Below are 21,369 nucleotides of genomic sequence, written 5' to 3'. Positions count from 1 at the left end.
AGTGAATGTTCCTGAGTTGCCAAGTTAATGTTTGGACTTAAATCTGATTGGAAATCTATTGCAATACTTTTAAATTGTTGTCTAGACATGATCCCCAACATATTGACAGAGCTTGAAGAATTATGAAAAGAATAATGGGCTAATTTTGCACAATCCTGGTGTGTTAAGCTCTAAAAGACTTACCCAAGAAGACTCACAGCTTTAATCACTGTCAAAGGCATTTCCAAGGGGTATGACTACTTTTGCAAGGCACTGTAACGTCCAATACCAAGGTACAGCCAAAACCATATGTATTTGGAGAGTGAAGCTAAAATGTGAAACTTGAATCTATACTCCAGAATTTAGCATTTTAAACAAAAGATTTCATTTACTATGACTTTAAGTGAATTTGTCTAAATACTTGTGGCTTCTTCAAATAGGGGGGACTATATACATAAAGTGATTTAATTTCTAAATTGTAAAAAGGTGACCTGTACTATCACCTCATATGAAACATTTGATCTGAAATCCAAAATTCTGGAGTTTAGAGTCAAATTGTACATTTTAGCTTCACTGTCCGAATACATATGGTGTTGAGTGTACAGTATATCCTCAATACATATGGTGTTGAGTGTACAATATATCCTCAATACATATGGTGTTGAGTGTACAGTATATCCTCAATACATATGGTGTTGAGTGTACAGTATATTCTCAATTCATTCTAGGAGATTAGTTGAAGTAAACATACCATCCAGAGCATGGCTTCCACCTCACTTTCTGCTCCTGACCCTTTATTATGCAACAAATACAAATGTCTGTTTTATTTTAAAGCTGCACTATGCAGAAATCGCTCCGCAATGTCATGGTAGCTAATATCAGCTGTTTGAAGCTGTTGTACAAAAAGACTCTAACAAAACTTAGGAAAGGGAAGTATAGAAATCACGGACACTGTAGAACAGATCTACCGCTTCTTAGACTTGCTTTCAAGTAGAATGATGATCTGTGACTAACATTTCTATGTGAATTTGGTCGGGCCACCCAAAAAGTTACATATTGCCACTTTAACTACAAGGTCTATGCACTGCAAGTTAACTACAATTGGTGTTGCACTAGGATTAGCTTGTAAATACAGTCACAGGAATTTCAATGTTCTGCAGATTTACCTCCTTTGAAGTTCTATTGGCAAGAATCTGGAGAATAGGGAAAATCGTTTGCCCCGGATGCACTGGACACTTTGAAACAATAAATGCATGTATTTATTTAATCACCACCCACCAGAACAATAGTTCTACCTGGAACAAAAAAGGTTTCTACCTTGAACCAAAAAGGGTTCTCCTTTGGGGACAGCTGAAGAACCCTTTTGGAACCCTTTTTTCTAAGAGTGTACAGTATGCCTGCCTCCTGAAAAGTAGGGGACCATCAATCGCTGGAATTGTTTTATTAATTTATTAAAAACATAATTGAAGTTATAGACATCATTAACATTTATGAATAAACAATATACGTTAGATACTAATTTACCTTTTTCCATGTGGTCATATTTCCTCTTCCTTGGTCGAGGTTGGATGGGGTTGACTGTCATGCTCAGTGGGTTGGAGGGTTTTTGACAGGGTGACAGGACGTTCTCCCCGTCTTCTTTGGTTTGGTTTGGGTGTAGCTGGTCTCCTGGGCGGTGGGGGTTATCGGGGGTTCAACCTGGTTGGGGATGAGGGTGTAGCTGGTCTCCTGGGCGGTGGGGGTTATTGGGGGTTTAACCTGGTTGAGGATGGGGGTGTAGCTGGTCTCCTGGGCGGTGGGGGATATTGGGGGTTCAACCTGGTTGGGGATGAGGGTGTAGCTGGTCTCCTGGGCGGTGGGGGTTATTGGGGGTTTAACCTGGTTGAGGATGGGGGTGTAGCTGGTCTCCTGGGCGGTGGGGGATATTGGGGGTTTAACCTGGTTGGGGATCCGGGTGAAGCTGGTCTCCTGGGGGGCAACTGTATCAGACAGTTCTTGGGCAGCAAGAACGACACAATACGGAGTGCCTGGACACAGCCCTTAGCCGTGGTATATTGGCCATATATCACAAACCCCAGAGGTGCCTTATTGCTATTATAAACTGGTTACCAACGTAATTAGAGCAGTAAAAATAAACGTTTTGTCATACCTGTGGTATACGGTCTGATATACCAAGGCTTTCAGACAATCAGCATTCAGGGCTGGAACCACCCAGTTTATAAATAAACTTCTACACAGGATATGTGAAAAGAATGTGTTGAAATGTTGCTTGCCTGAACTAACTCCTCTACTTTAATAATAACAATAATTATACATGAAACATACATAGCTTTACAATTGTAGAAACTAACAATCTAACTAAACAACACCAGACTAAAGAAAAGGAAGAAAAACATTAAACAAAATACTTTGGCGCAAAACATGCGTCCTTTGTCCTGATCTTGTCCACATTCTGATTGTGCCCACATTTTTAGAAATGCGTCCACACGTGGACTTATCTGTCCACTGTGTCCGCTTTGTGAACAGATTTACTGGTCCCGCATTGTATGCTAATTCTTTGACAGATATTCATTCTTTCAAAATAATACTTATTTATTTATTTATTTTAAGACACACATATATTCCAGGACATATAATGCATGTTAGAACCAGATATAAACAGGGTTAAATAGAGGTAAGAAGGGCTCAAGGAAAGGATGTGATGTGTGAGAGAGCGAGCAGGTGTTGCGTGTATGTGTGAGTGTGTGTGCGAGTGTGTGAAACAGAAGAGGTGTGTGTGAGAATGGGGGAGGTAAGGGTAGGTCATGGTGAAGAGGTGGGTTTTTAGGTGGGACTGAAAGATGATGATGAACTCAGAGTCACAGATGGCTGGGGGGAGGGAATTCCAAAGCCTATGAGCAACCCTGGAGAAGGCGCTGTCACTGAAACTCTGGAGCTTGGACCTGAGGATGACAAGGTGGCCAACTGTGGTTGAGGGGGGAGCATGAGGGCTGGTACTGTAGGAGAGAAGAAGGTGTGGCGGATGAATCAGAATTAGTTGGGTAACATAGATAATTAAGATGTTTTATTTGTATAATATGCTTATGTGAGATACTTGTCATTAGGATGGCGTGCCCTTTGGACTCTGGTGTTGACAGTTGTACTTTTCCCTTAGCTGGAGCTCAGTCACTTGGGGCCCAGAGAGGGGAGAGGTCAGACTTGTCTTTTACATGTCTCTGTTGCTATGCAGAATATCAGACAGGGAGGCGGACAGAATTAAACATTGTTTACATATGTGTGTGTGTCTCATTGAGGATGGGCCTCTATGAGATAGCACTGACAGAGGAGATTTATGATGTATTTTGATAAGAACGCCTAAAGAGCATTCCAGATAACATGAGCTAATGGTTCTGTTCTATACCTTACCAGGGAGAGACGGTTCCAGTTGGAGTAGGAGGACCAGACACTGATCTATACAATGAACACTGTTGATACAGCAGTTGCTGTCTGCTATGTTTTATAGATATCTTTCATACAAAACTTAACCTTTGAACTGTTCCTAAGATCTGTGGTTCGTCATGTACGTTGAGAGGGGTGGATCTTGGGTATAAAAAGATCTTTGTACTTTTGTGTAGTCACTTTTTCAATGGTTCATTAGAGATAGTGCATTATTGAAGGTCAAAGTGCTTTTGCAAAAGTATCTTAATTATTAAAGATGTAGTTTACGTATAACTCTGACTGGTGTGTTTGTAACTCTCCTCATTTGGTAATGCAGAAATTAGCCACCACAAAGGTCAGAGAGGTGAGGGGTAGCAAGGTGGGGGAGAGCTTTTTAGGTCAGGAGGATCTTGTAATTAATGCGGTGGGAGACAGGGAGCCAGTGGAGTTCACAGAGGATGGGGGTGATATGCTGCCAGGATGATTTAGTGTGTTAGAAGATGGGCTGCTGAGTTTTGAACCATTTGGAGCTTATAGAGGGAGTTTGTTAGTGCAACTCACTACTTTCATCTTCTCCCAAAGTCTATTTGGGAGAAGATGAAAACATGGATGAGAGTTTCGGCCGGCAGGACAGGAGAGGGAGGGGCTGACTTTGGCAAATTTGCGTAAGTGGAATAATTTCTTTTTTTACAGTCTGATGGATGTGGTGGTTGAGGGATAGGGTCTTAAGGTAGACAAACATACATATTTCTGTCCAAATACCTTTCACAATTACCTCATACAACCTTTGGATTGCTGCCATTGAGGTCTGTTTCATCATACCACTGTGAGGACACAGTGTAGTTGATGACAAAATATTATCCTTCTTCCTCTTGCTGAGGAGTAGCAGGGGGTACACTCCTACCTTGTGGAACCTATGTACCAGGGATCATTAATGACAAAATAACTTCCAGAAACAACAAATATCAGTCAAATAATGACATTTACATAGCCTTCCCTGTAGCTCAGTTGGTAGAGCATGGTGTTTGCAACACCAGGGTTGTGGGTTCGATTCCCACGGGGGGCCAGCACAGAAAAAAAAATGTATGAAATGTATGCATTCACTACTGTAAATCGCTCTGGATAAGAGCGTCTGCTAAATGACTAAAATGAAAATGAAATGAAAATAAATGAGACAACAACAATAAGACAACAACAAATAAGTGCATAGGGCCTATCATTTCCATAAGCTAGAAATGCAGAAATCTTTTATTTGCCCATTCATCTGTTGACTTCATTTTTGGGGCCTCTAACTTGACCTTTAGCTGGATTATTGCACCACAGAACATGCACTTCTTTGATGCTCCTCCTATTGATGTTTTACAACTAGGACACAGCTTACGGCTGGAGGCAGGAGCCATTCTGCATGAAAGGTGGATACGAAAGTGTCTTAAAAAAATCCAGCCAGAGGATAGATGGATAGATAGAGACTAAAGGAGTCAGCCGTAGGTCTAAGTGGTCTGAATAGAAGGGTGGTAGGTGTGAAGGGTCATTATTTGGAGCTGCAAAGTAAACAGAACACAACACGTTTAGAATTGTATTTCACCGCTGTATATGTAGGATACTTATTTTAATAAAAAATTTTAACTGAGCATTAAGATGCACTTCATTTGTAAGTGGATTACATCACAAAAACTACAGGTGATGTACAGAAATGTAAAGAATGTGAATGATGGATAATAAGATGACCATTGGATAGATACACATTCACTGTGGATGGGAGCATCGCTGTCTGGTGGTCCCAATTCATCCATTGTTTGGAATTGTTTTCTCCACAAGATGTAAAACTGTCTTTAGAAAGGCTTTGCAAAGACCAGTTGAACTAGCTCTATTAGACAGGGGTGTCAAACTCATTCCACAGAGGGCCGAGTGTCTGTGGGTTTTGGTTTTTCATTTCAATGAACACCTGGACACCTAACCAGGTGAGGGGAGTTCCTTAGTCATTTGTGACCTTCATTTATCAATCAAGGGTGGAGCAAAAACCTGCAGACACTTGGACCTCCCATGGTAGGAGTTTGACACATGTGGGTTTAAGTAATTAACCACTCAAACTAGTTTAATCAGGTGTGTAGATGTTGCCCAGAACAAAACCATGAAACTCCATAGACTGTAACCTAGCTAGCTAGCTGAAACTGTTGAGTAGGCCTATAGCTAAGATTTTCCTTTGAAAACCTTGACAGATCAGTGAAAATGCATAGTGGTTTGAGAAATGTCGTAAAAAGCTATAAATCAATCTCCATAACATTACACACTAGCGATTACAACCACATTGTTTAATTGCATACTTCATTTACCGGGAAAGAGAAAGATCGCGTGAGAGGATCTGGTACATTCCAAGTTGCCTTCTTTGTTGAGGTCATGATGCGCATGTGTGTTGTAGGTCAACATACACAGATTCCGCACAGAATAAGAATATACATTCAAACTGCCTGGAAAAGCGTTTATTAGATTCATTTAATTTGATATTCTTATATAAACCGAACAACGTGGAAAGTAACCTCCCCTGCAGCCGACTGTGTTGACGAGCTGGAATGCACTCTGCATTACATTGGGTTGAAGTTGCCTATGTACAGTACTGATCTTGGGTCAGTTTTCCGTTATTTTCTCGTACGACTTTGAGAGAAAGCAACATCACCCGCAAGGGTTTTAATCGGCCAACATATGTTTTCTGACTGCAATGAGCGCAACGACACCCACAAATATTGCAGGCTGGGCTAGATATAGAGGTCCTGGATGGCAGGAACCTTGGCCCCAGTGATGTACTGGGCCGTACGCACTACTTCTACGCTCTGTAGTGCCTTGCAGTCGGAGGCCGGGCAGTTACCATACCAGGCAGTGATGCAACCAGTCAGGATGCTCTTGATGGTGCAGCTGTAGAACCTTTTGAAGATCTGAGGACCTATGCCAAATATTTCCAGTCTCATGAGGGGGAATAGGTTTTGTCGTGCCCTCTTCACAACTGTCTTAGTGTGCTTGGACCATGTTAGTTTGTTGGTGATGTGGACACCAAGGAACTTGAAGCTCTCAACCTGCTCCACTGCAGCCCGGTCGTTGAGAATGGGGGCGTGCTCGGTCCTTTTTTCCTTTAGTCCACAATCATCCTATAATGATTTCACTGTCTGGACCGCTTAGCTTCAGGAAGATTTATTGAAGTAATGTTAAATCATGGTTTGGAGCATTTATATTAACCAGAGTGATCACTTCAGAAAATATTATACCGTTGACAATTATGTATTGTCCTCCGGGATAACTATCAACCTTATTAGGAAGGGCACTTTCTTTTTTTACCAGAATGCAAGCACGTCTTGAACTGGATGTAAAGGAACTGAAAAAGAGCTGAAATCCCCAAATCTCGCCTAACTTCTCATTTTCTTTTGTACATACATTTGTTTCCTTTAAAAAATATATACGGAAATCTGACTTGTTCTTCTTAAAGCTGCTACACATAGGATTATCTTTTGTATTAGAATTTCAGAGAATGTCCATAATATATCTGGCACTAACAGTGGAATTATAGTGTTTCACAGTATTACTTACCCGCCAGTATTGTGATTGGCTGTGATATTCGCCTATTGATTTCTCCCACGGGAGCGGCGTCTGTTGTCAAACTGGGAAAGCGCTTCTGACTTTGTGGCTGTGCTATCTAGTGGAAATCACTCTGTCATTTCCCTGTTGCTCAAATTCTACACTGTTCGCTCAATTTCAGTTTGTGAGAAAACAAGTGCTGTTTAACTTAACAGAAACAAAAGCTCAACTAGTGTTTATTCGCAGTGCTAAGCTAGTATTGTTACTGACATGTAACGTTGGCTAATGTTTCATCCCCTCTCGACTGAGATGAGTGAATAAACTACGCTAGTGAGTACCTACTGTACCACAGGCAGGTCAGCTCTAGCCTCTAGTTATATGTCAGATGGCTATTATTACCATCTAACAACAGTTGTTTGTATGGAAATGTTTTGTAGCCTTTGTTTTGTCACATTTCAGAAGTAATTTAACTTGGCAAGCTTTCGCCAGTTGATGCACTGTTAGAGAGAGAGAGCTGGCAAAAAGTTGGCTTACATTAGCTATTATTTGTGCCTTAATCAAACTAGACCTGAATCAAACGATTCAACCATCGGCCAAACGATTGAAAATTGATATTCTGACGATTTTTTCAGTGCAATGTGAGTTGTATTAGTCAGTATGTCAATGTAACGTTATTGATCTGTCAGTTTCCCTAGCTAATTCCCTACTTTTCACACGGACACACTCAGTAATAAACAGCTCTAACATTACAGGCTTCACTGTCATGGTTCACAGTAGAGGTCTGCGCAGGACCGATTTCTTCATCCAGCTTCATCCAGCACCCGCTGGCTTTCTGTCCAACTCCCACCTGCTAACGCAAGAACTGGTCCCTAACCCAACCTCAGTCCCGCAATATTATTGTAATGACCTGACTAGATCATAAAGGAACAATTGTCCAGACAGAGGAATGAGTTTACGAATTGACGGTTTATTAACCCAACTTTACACAGGCCACTGTTTGGCCGTAGCCCACGCCAAATAAATGAAAGATACCCCACAAACCAACCGTGACCTCTTGTGAAGGCCAGACGTAAGAGAGAGAACAATGGCTAAACCTGGTCTTAACTTCCAATGCTCCATTCCCCTGCCCAACCCCCCCTCCATGCCACTTCGCCAACCACCAGGATGACCGGCATCAGAACATTCCAGGCATTCCCGTGATTGGCAGATAGCAGGTTGATTGGCATGTCGGACCCCGCGAACACTGGTAAGTACAACACAACCCACTAATAGCCTAAACACACAGCTGTCTGTGCGGGTCGCCACACAATTTTAGGCGTATGTGACGCGGCTCACTTGCCAGCCATGGTCCCAGCAATTTTGTGCCCTATAGGCAATATCAAATGCACAAAATAACTTAATAGGTTAAATTACCAGAGATTCTGACATGCCCCTTACATTGTATTACTGGGCTATATCAGCCAATATGCTAGATGTAGTTTGAAGAGAGCAGAGTAGGAGAGACTTGCACTTTCTCTTGAGATTTTTTATAGGCTAACTTTTAGGAGTGAGAAGATTTTCAGACTGTGAAATATGGGTGATCAATATTTAGGCCTATTTCTAGGCCATGGGTCATATTAGATTGTGTAGAAATATGAGAAATGTGCATTAGATGCCCCCCAAAATAGGAGGACCCCCAGACCCCCTGCCAAGTTATGTCCCCCTCTGCAAATAGCACTACTGGGTAATTTAAAAAGTCATAATCAATCGATCAATAATAATAATACTCTTAGCAAAAATTGTTATTTTTAATTTACATTACGTAGAATCTATGAGAATAGAAAGGTTCAGAACTTTTGTGAAACATCACAGCACAGTTGAAAAATATGGCAAATAGAAATCAGAACGGGATGGTGTTCAGAGATAGATGGGAGGGGTTGAGTGGAGCTGAAGGATGGGACAAAAAACAAACAAAAGATAACTATTGTAAAATATACTGTGTCCGTAAAATGTATATAGTATGTATAAGCTGGAAGTAAAAGCCTAAATGTTGTTGTCCATTAGTTTACTCCATTTAGGGAAGGGATGTTAGGGTTAGGGGAAAATATATTTTTAAAAATATACACTACCGGTCAAAAGTTTTAGAACACCTACTCGTTCAATTTTTTTTTTAATGTTTACTATTTTCTACATTGTAGAATAATAATGAAGACATCATCACTATGAAATAACACATATGGAATCGTGTAGTAGATACAGAAGATATCCATATTTTGGTAAAAGACCAAGTCCATATTATAGCAAGAACAGCTCAAATAAGCAAAGAGAAACGACAGTCCATCATTACTTTAAAACATGAAGGTCAATCAATACGGAAAATGTCAAGAACTTTGAAAGTTTCTTGAAGTTCAGTCGCAAAAACCATCAAGTGCTATGATGAAACTTGCTCTCATGAGGACCGCCACGGGAATGGAAGACCCAGAGTTACCTCTGCTGCAGAGGATAAGTTCATTAGAGTTATCAGCCTCAGAAATTGCAGCCCAAATAAATGCAGACACATCTCAACATCAACTGTTCAAAGGAGACTGCGTGAATCAGGCCTTCATGGTCAAATTGCTGCAAAGAAACCACTACTAAAAGGACACCAATAAGAAGTCTTGCTTGGGCCAAGAAACACGAGCAATGGACATTAGACCGGTGGAAATTTGTCCTTTGGTCTGGAGTCCAAATTGGAGATTTTTGGTTCTAACCGCCTTGTCTTTGTGAGACGTGGTGTGGGTGAATGGTTGATCTCTGCATGTGTATTTCCCACCGAAAAGCATGGAGAAGGAGCTGTAATGGTGTGGGGGTGCTTTGCTGTCTGTGATTTATTTAGAATTCAAGGCACACTTAATCAGCATGGCTACCACAGCATTCTGCAGCTATACACCATCCCATCTGGATTGGGCTTAGTGGGACTATCAATTGATTTTCCAACAGGACAATGACCCAACACACCTCCAGGCTTTGTAAGGGCTATATGACCAATAAGGAGAGTGATGGAGTGCTGCATCAGATGAGGTGGCCTCCACAATCACCCAACCTCAACCAAATTGAGATGGTTTGGGATGAGTCGGACCTCAGAGTGAAGGAAAAGCAGCCAGCAAGTGCTCAGCATATATTTTTTAACATTTATTTAACTAGACAAGTCAGTTAAGAACAGATTCTTATTTACAATGACAGCCCAGGAACAGTGGGTTAACTGCCTTGTTCAGGGGCAGAACGCCAGATTTTTACCTTGTCAGCAAGGGGATTCGATCTAGCAACCTTTCGTTTACTGGCCCGACGCTTTAACCACTAGGCTACCTTCACCCCGCATATGTGGGAACTCCTTCAAGACTCTTAAGAAAAGCATTCCAGGTGAAGCTGGTTGAGAGAATGCCAAGAATGTGCAAAGCTGTCATCAAGGCAAAGGGTGGCTTTTTGAAGAATCTCAAATATAAAGTATATTTTGATTTGTTTAACACTTTTTTAGTTACTGCATGATTCCATACGTGTTATTTCATAGTTGTGATGTCTTCATATTATGTAGAAAATAGTAAAAAATAAAGAAAAACCCCTGAATGAGTAGATGTTCCAAAAACGTTTGACCGGTAGTGCATATATATCAAAACAAAAGAAAAAAAAGATGGGGATTGGAAATGATGCAGACAATAACATTGAAGGAAGCCAAAATCTATCTGCAATATTAAAGCTGATCTACACAGTGTGTGTGTGTTGTCGGTGTGTGTGTGTGTGTGTGTATTGTGTGTGTGTGTGTTGTCGGTGTGTGTGTGTGTTGTCGGTGTGTGTGTGTGTGTGTGTTGTCGGTGTGTGTGTGTTGTCGGTGTGTGTGTGTGTGTGTGTTGTCAGTGTGTGTGTGTGTGTTGTCGGTGTGTGTGTGTGTGTTGTCGGTGTGTGTGTGTGTGTGTTGTCGGTGTGTGTGTGTGTGTTGTCGGTGTTTGTGTGTGTGTGTTGTCGGTGTGTGTGTGTGTGTGTTGTCGGTGTGTGTGTGTGTGTTGTCGGTGTGTGTGTGTGTTGTCGGTGTGCTTATTGTTCTAGGTGAAGTTATTGTATAATGGAATGAAGATATTATATCATATACATACATACACACATACAAGGTGAGTTACGTCATGCCATGTCTGAAATCTTTGAATGAACAATTGTATTGTGGGTTGACAATAGGCTTGTTAAAATTCTCCACTTTATTTTATGTTGAATGACAATCTCAAGCTCTTCATTGCATCATCAGCTGTTAATGCCTTCCAGTCCTCTGGGATATGAGCGGGAACTGACCCTTTGTCTTGAGCTATTCTTGCATTGAATTTGGCCATCACATACTTCCAGTAGTCTGTAGCCTCAATGCTGGAATCTCCAGTTATGATCCAGTCAGGGTAATATGTCTGGTAGTCCTTGTAGGGGTGAGGTTTGTCTCCTGTCAGGGTGGTCTGGAATGTGTTGTCACTAATCACATCAGAGGAACATATGTCAGTCACTAACACTGTTGTCTCTGAACACTCCAAACCACTGACACCTTGTGGACGGTGAATGGAGGTAAAGTGTTTGTCATGCTCCTTTCCCCCTGCTTCACAGGGTGCTTTGCAGAAGGGACATACCTCCCCACAGCCAAACAGACTGGTGAACATCTTGTCCCGAGGCTTGAATGGCAGAGATCTGAGCCTCTCTCTGATATCAGTCCTCTGATCATACTCAGCTTCCAGTGACTTCTCCATTTCTCCCACAAACTCTGTTAAGTAGCCAGCAAACTGTTCTGTGTCTGCAGTGTTCATAATCAAGATCAAATCCAGAGCATCCTTTGTAAAGACAAGCTTCTCTACAAGGGCACTGCAGATGTTCTGAATGAAAGTCTTGATATCATTTGCAGGGCTAGACGTATTTCTGATGATAGAAATTGAGTTAGTGATTATCTTGACTATCTCTGAAAGATGTTTCTTCTCCAATTTCTGCAGACTACGGTCCTTTGAGAGTTGTTTGACAATCTGGTCAAACAGCCAGTCCTTCACAAACCTTTCATAATGGTTTATGTATTCTCTGTATTTCTCAAATTTCCCATCAGTCACGAGCTGTTTTAAAATGGAGAACTGGAAAGCTCCTCGGGTGCTGTAATCCTCTGACCCTTTACCTGTCTTCACTTCATCAACCACATCAGGACCAATCAATTTGGTCACATAGTCCTGTACAGCTGGCTGTAAACACAGCTTTGTGAACTCCTCTGCTTTCTTTTGGCACTGGTCTCGGTCCCGAAACAAATCTTTGAACTCTGTAAGGTACTTGTTCTTAGACTGTTCCAGACACTTCCTTGGATCATTGACGGCAAAGAAATGATCATGGTTCTTTTGAAATTCTCTGGCTGCTATGCCACAGATGTGTAGTTTGAGGGAAACCTCACATTCTTCACTGACTTTACATTTGTTGTTTTGTTGCAGTGCTTCATCAATCATTATAAGCAGCTCTTTGATGTAAGTATCATGGTAATCTGTTTTGCTTTCCACCTTCTGGGTTATAAACTCATGACACTGTGTTATGATGTCATCACACAACTCTTGTAGTTTCTTCCTGTGATGGTCGAGATCATAGTACTTAACTAAGCTCCTACGTTTCTTTACCAAAACCACTACAAAGGCTTTTTTCCCACAATCCACCAGACTGTTTCCAACCAACATCTTGTTGGCATGACTCCCCCTCGTTAACAGATTATCACGTAACATGAGGAAGGCATCTTGAACCACAACTATTTTTGGGAGTGTTTTGAAGTGTATCTCAGACAGAGTTTCCTTCCACATGTTTTCAAACTCTTCACTGAGTTCCTTATCTGATAGAACAGATTCTTTCTTTCTACAGTTCTGCAACAGAGCCAGGACCTTCTTTTCCATTGTACTTGCCTGAGAGCTCTTGATGTTGTTCAGTTCTGTCATTCCCTCTTTGATTTCAACAACTCCTTGCAGTTTGTTCTTCACAGTGTTTTCTGTCTCTCGTCTCAGTGTTTTAGCACTGGACACAAAGTCCTCTTTGTATTTTTCCACCAGATTGACATGGCCATCTTGCTTTTCAAAAAAATTTACTATATTGTCTTGGATTTTCTTCTCTCCCTCAGAAAGTTTCTCATACGCTTCTCTCATCAAGTCTTTTAGCACATCTTTTATGGACCTCTGGGGATTTTGATCTGTCATGCCAAAATTGGAAATGTTTGTTTCAGCACTCACCATCCATTTATACATCTCCTTCTGGAAAGCCCATTCCCAACCATTGTACACAGAGCATAATCTAGAGTATGCATCTGCAACCAAGCTGTTTCTGAAACTGAAGATGAAGTTCTCAAATTTCACTGCCTCCCACAAGCTTTGTGTCCACTGCAGGAAATGTGTCAAGTCATCATTTTTCGGGCATTTTATGAAGTCTTGCATCAAGCTCTTTTTGAGGTCGTACACCGCCTCACTGTAGCCAGCATTGACAGGAGCCATAGGGGGAGTCCCATGCCAGAGTCCTGGGATGTAGCAGCTACTTGTGTGTGGGTCATACTCCATCAAGTCAGTGAACTTGGTGATATTCTCCTTCTCCATTCTAGCTGCTGCTTGGGTCATTTCATTCAACTGTTCCAACAACGTCTTCCTGTCCCTCATGTTGTTGTCATGAGCAGACATGTCTGACACATTCTGGTGCACAAAATGACATACTGGCTTCTTCCCCACTTCCTTCATCCTGATAAAAGCATGGACCACGATCTGTAGAATGTCTTTCATTTCTGTGGAGTTCTCCATGGCCATGTTGATAATTGTGACATCACTTAGTCCAATCACCAGTGTTGCCAATTCATTGTCATGTTCATGGCTATCATCTACTTGCGCCAACTCTGGTGACTTCAACCCCTCTGTGTCAATGACCATGATGAAGTCACATTTCAGTTCCTTCTTGAGTTCTTTGTTGACGTTTATAAGTTGCATAAAGGCGCCTCTGGTGCATCTTCCACTGCTGACAGCAAACTGGACCCCAAACATGGTGTTGAGGAGAGTAGACTTCCCTGTGCTTTGGACCCCTACAACTGTCACAACCCTAATCTTGCTGTTGGATTTCACAAGAGTGTGAAGCTGAGTCAGTACAGCTGATATCCATTTCAGAGGGATATTTGATGCATCTCCATCCACAAGCTCAATGGGGAAACCATCCAACAGCATCTTAGCACACAATCCAGGGAGATGCTCCATCCGTTTCCTTTGAGGACTGTCTTCAGGGAGGGAGCAGGCAGACTCATATAACTGTCCCAACTCACGTATGAAGTGTTCAAGACCCAAGGAACAATCAGACATTTTCCTATCCAAATCTGCAATGTCTTTTTTCTCTGGATGATTTTGACAATGCTCTTTGTACCGTTCCCGTAAACCAGACAAGTTCTGCCGAGAGAGATTGTCCAGATTAATCTGCATCCATTTGAGGAAATAAGATCGCTCCACTTTTGAACTTGACATGCCAGTTATGAAGTTTGTCATTGCTTCTGTCATATCAAATCTTTGTTGCTTCTCTCTCAGCTCTTTCTCCATTCTCTTCAGAGAGCTCTTGTAGTGTTCAATGTCTTGACTCCCTGCTTTTCTCAGTCTACATCGCTCTTTCTCCAACTGGGATATCTCTTTCCAGACTTGCCCTTGTAAGGGTAGTTGCTTGTCTTTGAATTTCACTGTGTCTTTTATGTTGTTGGTGATTTCATCTGCCATCTTCTTGGCACTCTGACACTCATCGATGTCTTCATCAACCAGAATCCCATTCTGACGAGCTACGTCAGCCATGTTTTCAATTGTCAATCTGTTTGGAATCATTTCAATGATGTCACAGACAGATGACTGTAACATTTTTACCAATTCTGCATCATTTTTATTTCCCTTAACAATCACATTTTTTGGCTTGATACTGAATTCCGTGGTGAATTTTGTCAATGTGCTTTCTGTGAATGTTTTTCTCTGTGAGCTGACAACCAGAAATAACTCTGCCTTTGTGTCTTTGGTTTTCAACACCTTGATATCTGACTCGAAATCATCAGTGAAAATGTAAACTCCAGCTGATGTTTGACACAGAAAGGAGAACTGTGTTTCAAAGGACCTGATGTCTCCTCTGAGATTGGCCACCGCCACAGGCTTAGTGAACATGTCTATGTTTCGGTTCCCACATGGAAAGTACCAGCTGATTTCAACCACTCCATCTGAGATTGTACGAGGGACATTACCACATTCCATTTCATGATGAACAAATGTGTCAGGGTACTGTTGAGGGTTACTGAGCAACTTATTCAAAATCTGAGACTTGGACAAGCTACACTCTCCTAGCCTAACAAAGGACACCATAGGAATATCAGAATCCACAACTCTCTCCTCCATGAAGGACTTTGTGTCTACTTGTGAAGACGGTCTAAACTTCTTCACTATGTCTCTCAAGGCCCACAGCATCAGAGTGTTTTGTTCTGTGTCACAGTTTGGCAGCAGGAGAGGAACAGCAAACTGACACATGGACATTTTCTTGACCATCTCCTGCTGCAGGAAACCATCTGAGCACAGAAACAGGGCTGTGATAAGGTCTAGGGGGTTTACAATTATATGACCTTCTTCCTCTGGAAAGAAGCACTTCACATTCCTTGCAGACACGCTCATTCTCACCAGTTTCTTCAGAAAACACAAAGGTGAGGATTGAGGAGTTGGAGCATCTTTTAGCATTTGGTCATCAAGTGCCAGCATGGTTTTCACTGACAGTTTCTTCATACAATGGTCTGTCAGTCCCACTTTCTGAATGTATGATTTCAGGCTGAGCTCTGCAATAACAAATGGGGACAACATACTTTGGACAGCAATCAAGAAAATATGAGACTTTGTTAACATTAGCTTGTGGTGACCGTAGCAAGGTAATGAAGTTTGCAGTCACTGTTAGGCCATGGATTACTTCCAAGGTAAGAAAACTATGAAAACATATTAAATGAAGATATGGGCATGCCTCAAGGGAAGGCATGAATTATGACTAATTCGGCTGCCTTCATAGATTTGAATTATGTTGATGATGTTTGCCCCGCCGTACATGATGATGTCATCTTGCTGAGTGTACCATTAAAAACACCAAAGATGATGAACTGCAAAAGTATAGAAAATCACTTACTTGTGCAGATGGTTTTAGAGATAGGTTCACTCTGTTCCCCATTGTTCAGCACAGTAAAGACGCTGACAGTGTACTGAGTGCCAGGTCGCAGGTCAGAGAGTCTCATATGGCAGTCTTCAATATGTATTGCCTTGGGCTCTGTTCCTGGGCTGCTGTAGGATATGAGGAAGCACTGAGGGGTTTGCTCCATTCTGTGAGCTTTGGACCAGTGGATAGTCCAGTAGATCTCTGAATGGTCAATTCTTAAGTCCCTCGGTGGTGGGACCACTAGGATAAAAAGTAGGATTTGTTTTAGGAAAGATAACATTGAACTCATTGATCATTTTGGGCACTACATGAAGAAAAATACAATATATAGTGCATTTGGAAAGCACTAACTTTTTGCAAATTTGGTTTTGTTCCAGCCTTATTCTAAAATTGATGAAATTGTTATTTTTTCTCATCAATCTACACACAATACCCCATAATGACAAAGTAAAAAAAGGTCTTTAGAATTTTTTGCAAATGTATTAAAAATAAAAAACGGAAATATCACATTTACATAAGTATTCAGACCGTTTCCTCAGTACTTTGTTGAAGCACCTTTGGCAGTGATTACAGCTTAGAGTATTATTGGGTATGAGGCTACAAGCTTGGCACACCTGTATTTGGGGAGTTTCTCCCATTCTTCTCTGCAGATCCTCTCAAGCTCCGTCAGGTTGGATGGGGGGGTGTCGCTGCACAGATATTTTCAGGGGTCTCCAGAGATGCTCGATCGGGTTCAAGTCCGGACTCTGGCTGGGCCACTCAAGGACATTGAGACTTGTTCCGAAGCCACTCCTACGTTGTCTTGGCTGTGTGCTTAGGTCGTTGTCCTGTTGGAAGGTGAACCCCCAGCCCAGTCTGAGATCCTGAGCGCTCTGGAGCGCATCAAGGATCTCTGTACTTTGCTCCGTTCATCTTTCCCTCGATCCTGACTAATATCCCCACAGCATGATGCTGCCACTACCATGCTTCACCGTAGAGATGGTGCCAAATCTTGGTTTCATCAGACCAGAGTATCTTGTTTCTCATGGTCAGAGTCCTTTAGGTGCCTTTTGACAAACTACAAGCGGGCTGTCGTGCCTTTTACTGAGTAGTGGCTTCTGTCTGGCCATTACCATAAAAGCCTGATTGGTAGAGTGCTGCAGAGTTGGTTGTCCTTCTGGAAGGTTTTCCCATCTCCAGAGAGGAACTCTGGAGCTCTGTCAGAGTGCCCATCGGGTTCTTGGTCACCTCCCTGACCAAGGCCCTTCTCACCCGATTGCTCAGTTTGGCCAGATCTAGGAAGAATCTTGGTGGTTCCAAACTTCTTCCATTTAAGAATGATGGAGGCCACTGTGTACTTGGGGAACTTCAATGCTGCAGAAATGTATTGGTTCCCTTCCCCAGATCTGTGCCTCGACACAGTCCTGTCTCGGAGTTCTACTGACAATTTCTTCGACCTCATGGCTTGGTTTTTGCTCTGACATGCACTGTCAACTATGGGACCTTATATAGACAGGTGTGTGTGTTTCCAAATCATGTCCAATCAATTGAATTTACTTCAATCAAGTTGTAGAAACATCTCAAGGATGATTATTGGAAACTGGATGCACCTGAGCTCAATTTCTACTCTCATGGCAAATGGTCTGAATACGTATGTAAATATAGTATTTCAGTTTTCTATTTTGTATAAATTGGCGAACATTTCTAACAACCTTTTTTCACTTTGTCATTATGGGGTATTGTATGTAGATTGATGAGAATTTTTTTATATTTAATCATTTTTAGAATAAGGCTGTAACGTAACAAAATGTGGAAAAAGTCAAGGGGTCTTGTATCTCAACACAGATAACTTTACCTGTTGATTTAGATGCTGAGACCGATCTGCTTAGACTGTCATTATCACCCTCTGTGGCCACGCTGAACTCATACCTTTTACCAGGTTTGAGGTCCTTTATTTTAACATTAAGCACAGCTTTAACTCTTAGGCGGCTGAGTTCCCCATCGCACGTCCAGGTCACTCTGAACTGGTGTGGCCCTTTAACCCCCTCAGGAGAACCCCAGCTCAAAGACACAGAGTCTGATGTCACCGACAGGAAGTGGATGTCACCAGGAGGGGGCAGCACTGGTAAAGCAGGGAATAAGACAGACACAGTAGGCTATGAATAGAATACTAAAATAGAATGTGATGCAATATTTAAGTTCTAAATACTTACTGAATACTAAGCCCTGTCTGGGGCGGGGGCGTCTACTAAGCTATATGGAATTGTTTTGAAGAACGGTCATACCATGGATAATTTAGTATTTGATTTTGAATTGTATGATTATTTGATTATTTTTTGGGGGGGTGGGGGGGCTTACTGCTATTAGCCCATACAAACACATTGAATAACATATTCATTACATGGAACAACAGATAAGTCCCCCCAAAAATATTTGACCCCATATTTTTGGCAACAAACATTCTCCATATATACTCCTCCTTCAGACGAGTCTTGTGAGGCCTGTGGGCATCCTAGAGCAAAACAACCAACACGTACATGTTCGAGAGAGTCTCATCTTTGCACAGAAGGTTTAGACACTACAGACAAAAGTTGGCAGATTGGCTATACCAACTTCAGACGAGTCTCCTGACTCTTGTGGAAGTCGTAGAGAGAACACAAACGGAGAATACCATTGCAGTTCTTGACACAAACCGTTGCGCCTGGCACCTACTACCATACCCTCTTCAAAGGCACTTACAGTGGGGGAAAAAAGTATTTGATCCCCTGCTGATTTTGTACGTTTGCCCACTGACAAAGAAATGATCAGTCTAGAATTTTAATGGTAGGTTTATTTGAACAGTGAGAGACAGAATAACAACAAAAAAATCCAGAAAAATGCATGTCAAAAATGTTATAAAATGATTTGCATTTTATTGAGGGAAATAAGTATTTGACCCCTCTGCAAAACATGACTTAGTACTTGGTGGCAAAACCCTTGTTGGCAATCACAGAGGTCAGACGTTTCTTGTAGTTGGCCACCAGGTTTGCACACATCTCAGGAGGGATTTTGTCCCACTCCTCTTTGCAGATCTTCTCCAAGTCATTAAGGTTTCGAGGCTGACGTTTGGCAACTCGAACCTTCGGCTCCCTCCACAGATTTTCTATGGGATTAAGGTCTGGAGACTGGCTAGGCCACTCCAGGACCTTAATGTGCTTCTTCTTGACCCACTCCTTTGCTGCCTTGGCCGTGTGTTTTGGGTCATTGTCATGCTGGAATACCCATCCACGACCCATTTTCAATGCCCTGGCTGAGGGAAGGAGGTTCTCACCCAAGATTTGACAGTACATGGCCCCGTCAAATGATATGGTGAAGTTGTCCTGTCCCCTTAGCAGAAAAACACCCCCAAAGCATAATGTTTCTACCTCCATGTTTGACGGTGGGATGGTGTTCTTGTGGTCATAGGCAGCATTCCTCCTCCTCCAAACACGGTGAGTTGAGTTGATGCCAAAGAGCTCAATTTTGGTCTCATCTGACCACAACACTTTCACCAGTTGTCCTCTGAATCATTCAGATGTTCATTGGCAAACTTCAGACGGGCATGTATATGTGCTTTCTTGAGCAGGGGGACCTTGCGGGCGCTGCAGGATTTCAGTCCTTCACGGTGTAGTGTGTTACCAATTGTTTTCTTGGTGACTATGGTCCCAGCTGCCTTGAGATCATTGACAAGATCTTCCCGTGTAGTTCTAGGCTGATTCCTCACCGTTCTCATGATCATTGCAACTCCACGAGGTGAGATCTTGCATGGAGCCCCAGGCCGAGGGATATTGACAGTTCTTTTGTCTTTCTTCCATTTGCGAATAATCGCACCAACTGTTGTCACCTTCTCACCAAGCTGCTTGGCGATGGTCTTGTAGCCCATTCCAGCCTTGTGTAGGTCTACAATCTTGTCCCTGACATCCTTGGAGAGCTCTTTGGTCTTGGCCTTGGTGGAGAGTTTGGAATCTGATTGATTGATTGATTGCTTCTGTGGACAGGTGTCTTTTTTACAGGTAACAAGCTGCGGTTACGAGCACTCCCTTTAAGAGTGTGCTCCTAATCTCAGCTCGTTACCTGTATAAAAGACACCTGGGAACCAGAAATCTTTCTGATTGAGAGGGGGTCAAATACTTATTTCCCTCATTAAAATGCAAATCAATTTATAACATTTTTGACGTGTTTTTCTCGATATTTTTGTTGTTATTCTGTCTCTCACTGTTCAAATAAACCTACCATTAAAATTCTAGACTGATCATTTCTTTGTAAGTGGGCAAACGTACAAAATCAGCAGGGGATCAAATACTTTTTCCCCCCACTGTAAATCTTTTGTCTAACCCATTCGCCCTCTGACTGACACACATACACAATCCATGTATCAATTGTCTCAAGGCTTGAAAATCCTTTAACCTGTCTCCTCCCCTTCATCTACACTGATTGAAGTGGATTTAACAAGTGACATCAATAAGGGATCATAGCTTTCACCTGGATTCACCTGGTCAGTCTGTCATGGGATGAGCATAATGTTCATAATGTTTTGTACACTCAGTGTTTATGATGGGTGGCCGTCTGCGTTTTTTAAAGGTTCTTTATATCAAATAGTGTCTGTTACTGGTGCATAGGTTTCAGTAAGAATACTAGGAGAGATGGAAACCCACACACTGTGGTATATGGGGGTATGACATAAGCCTTTTGCCCTTTTTCTTTAACAAGAGGTAAGGTTTTGAAGGGTAAAACATTTATTCCCGATTTAAATAAAGTGATCTATAATGACGCTTAACTCAGTGATGCTTTAGGCTAGAAACAAGCTGTAAACAAGCTAATTTCTCAAGAAAGACGTGATTCTGATGCACACGGGTATATGGTTGGTTTGTCTCTGATATTCAGAGGCTGAGCAACAACCTTCTAAAGTCGAGGAGACAGAAAATGTAGCTTGGGAAGCAACTAAAGGTGTAGGATCTTAATTTGAGCCCGTTTGCTACAGCAGGAAAATAATCCTGCCGCAATAGGGATTTTTTATTACTGTGTGGATTATATAATTAATTGTCATTATTTGTAGGGGTTGATACACTCTACGTTAAGGCAAATTAAGTCATTTTAAGTGGAAATTACAAACTTTAGAAGCTTACGGCTCTAATTTAACAAACCAAAATCAAATGTAAACCTTAGCGCATTTCTTAGTTGAGTTGTGGGTGTTTCACTAATATTTTAGCTATTTTGACGACAGGAATTATGGGT

At 41.9% G+C, this 21,369-nt stretch overlaps 2 protein-coding genes across 2 annotated transcripts in view; both read right to left on the bottom strand.

The window, feature by feature from the left end:
* LOC106610529 (interferon-induced very large GTPase 1) overlaps window positions 1-21,369 on the bottom strand; it is a 145,942-nt gene that overhangs the window by 71,928 nt on the left and 52,645 nt on the right. The window lies entirely within an intron of this gene.
* Window positions 10,924-21,369, bottom strand: part of LOC106610514 (interferon-induced very large GTPase 1) — a 31,413-nt gene continuing 20,967 nt past the window's right edge. The window contains exons 8-10 of the mRNA XM_014209896.2: window positions 17,972-18,238; window positions 16,111-16,377; window positions 10,924-15,772 (exon numbers count right to left, since the gene is read on the bottom strand). Of these exons, the coding sequence (XP_014065371.1) occupies window positions 11,166-15,772; window positions 16,111-16,377; window positions 17,972-18,238 (5,141 nt within the window). The 3' untranslated portion in view covers window positions 10,924-11,165. The remainder of the gene's footprint in view (window positions 15,773-16,110; window positions 16,378-17,971; window positions 18,239-21,369) is intronic.

This window comes from Salmo salar, chromosome ssa04 (genome assembly GCF_905237065.1).
Source record: "Salmo salar chromosome ssa04, Ssal_v3.1, whole genome shotgun sequence".
Classification (NCBI taxonomy): Eukaryota; Metazoa; Chordata; class Actinopteri; order Salmoniformes; family Salmonidae; genus Salmo; species Salmo salar.
Note: the sequence above shows the minus strand (reverse complement) of the source record. Positions and strands in the feature narration are given on the sequence as shown.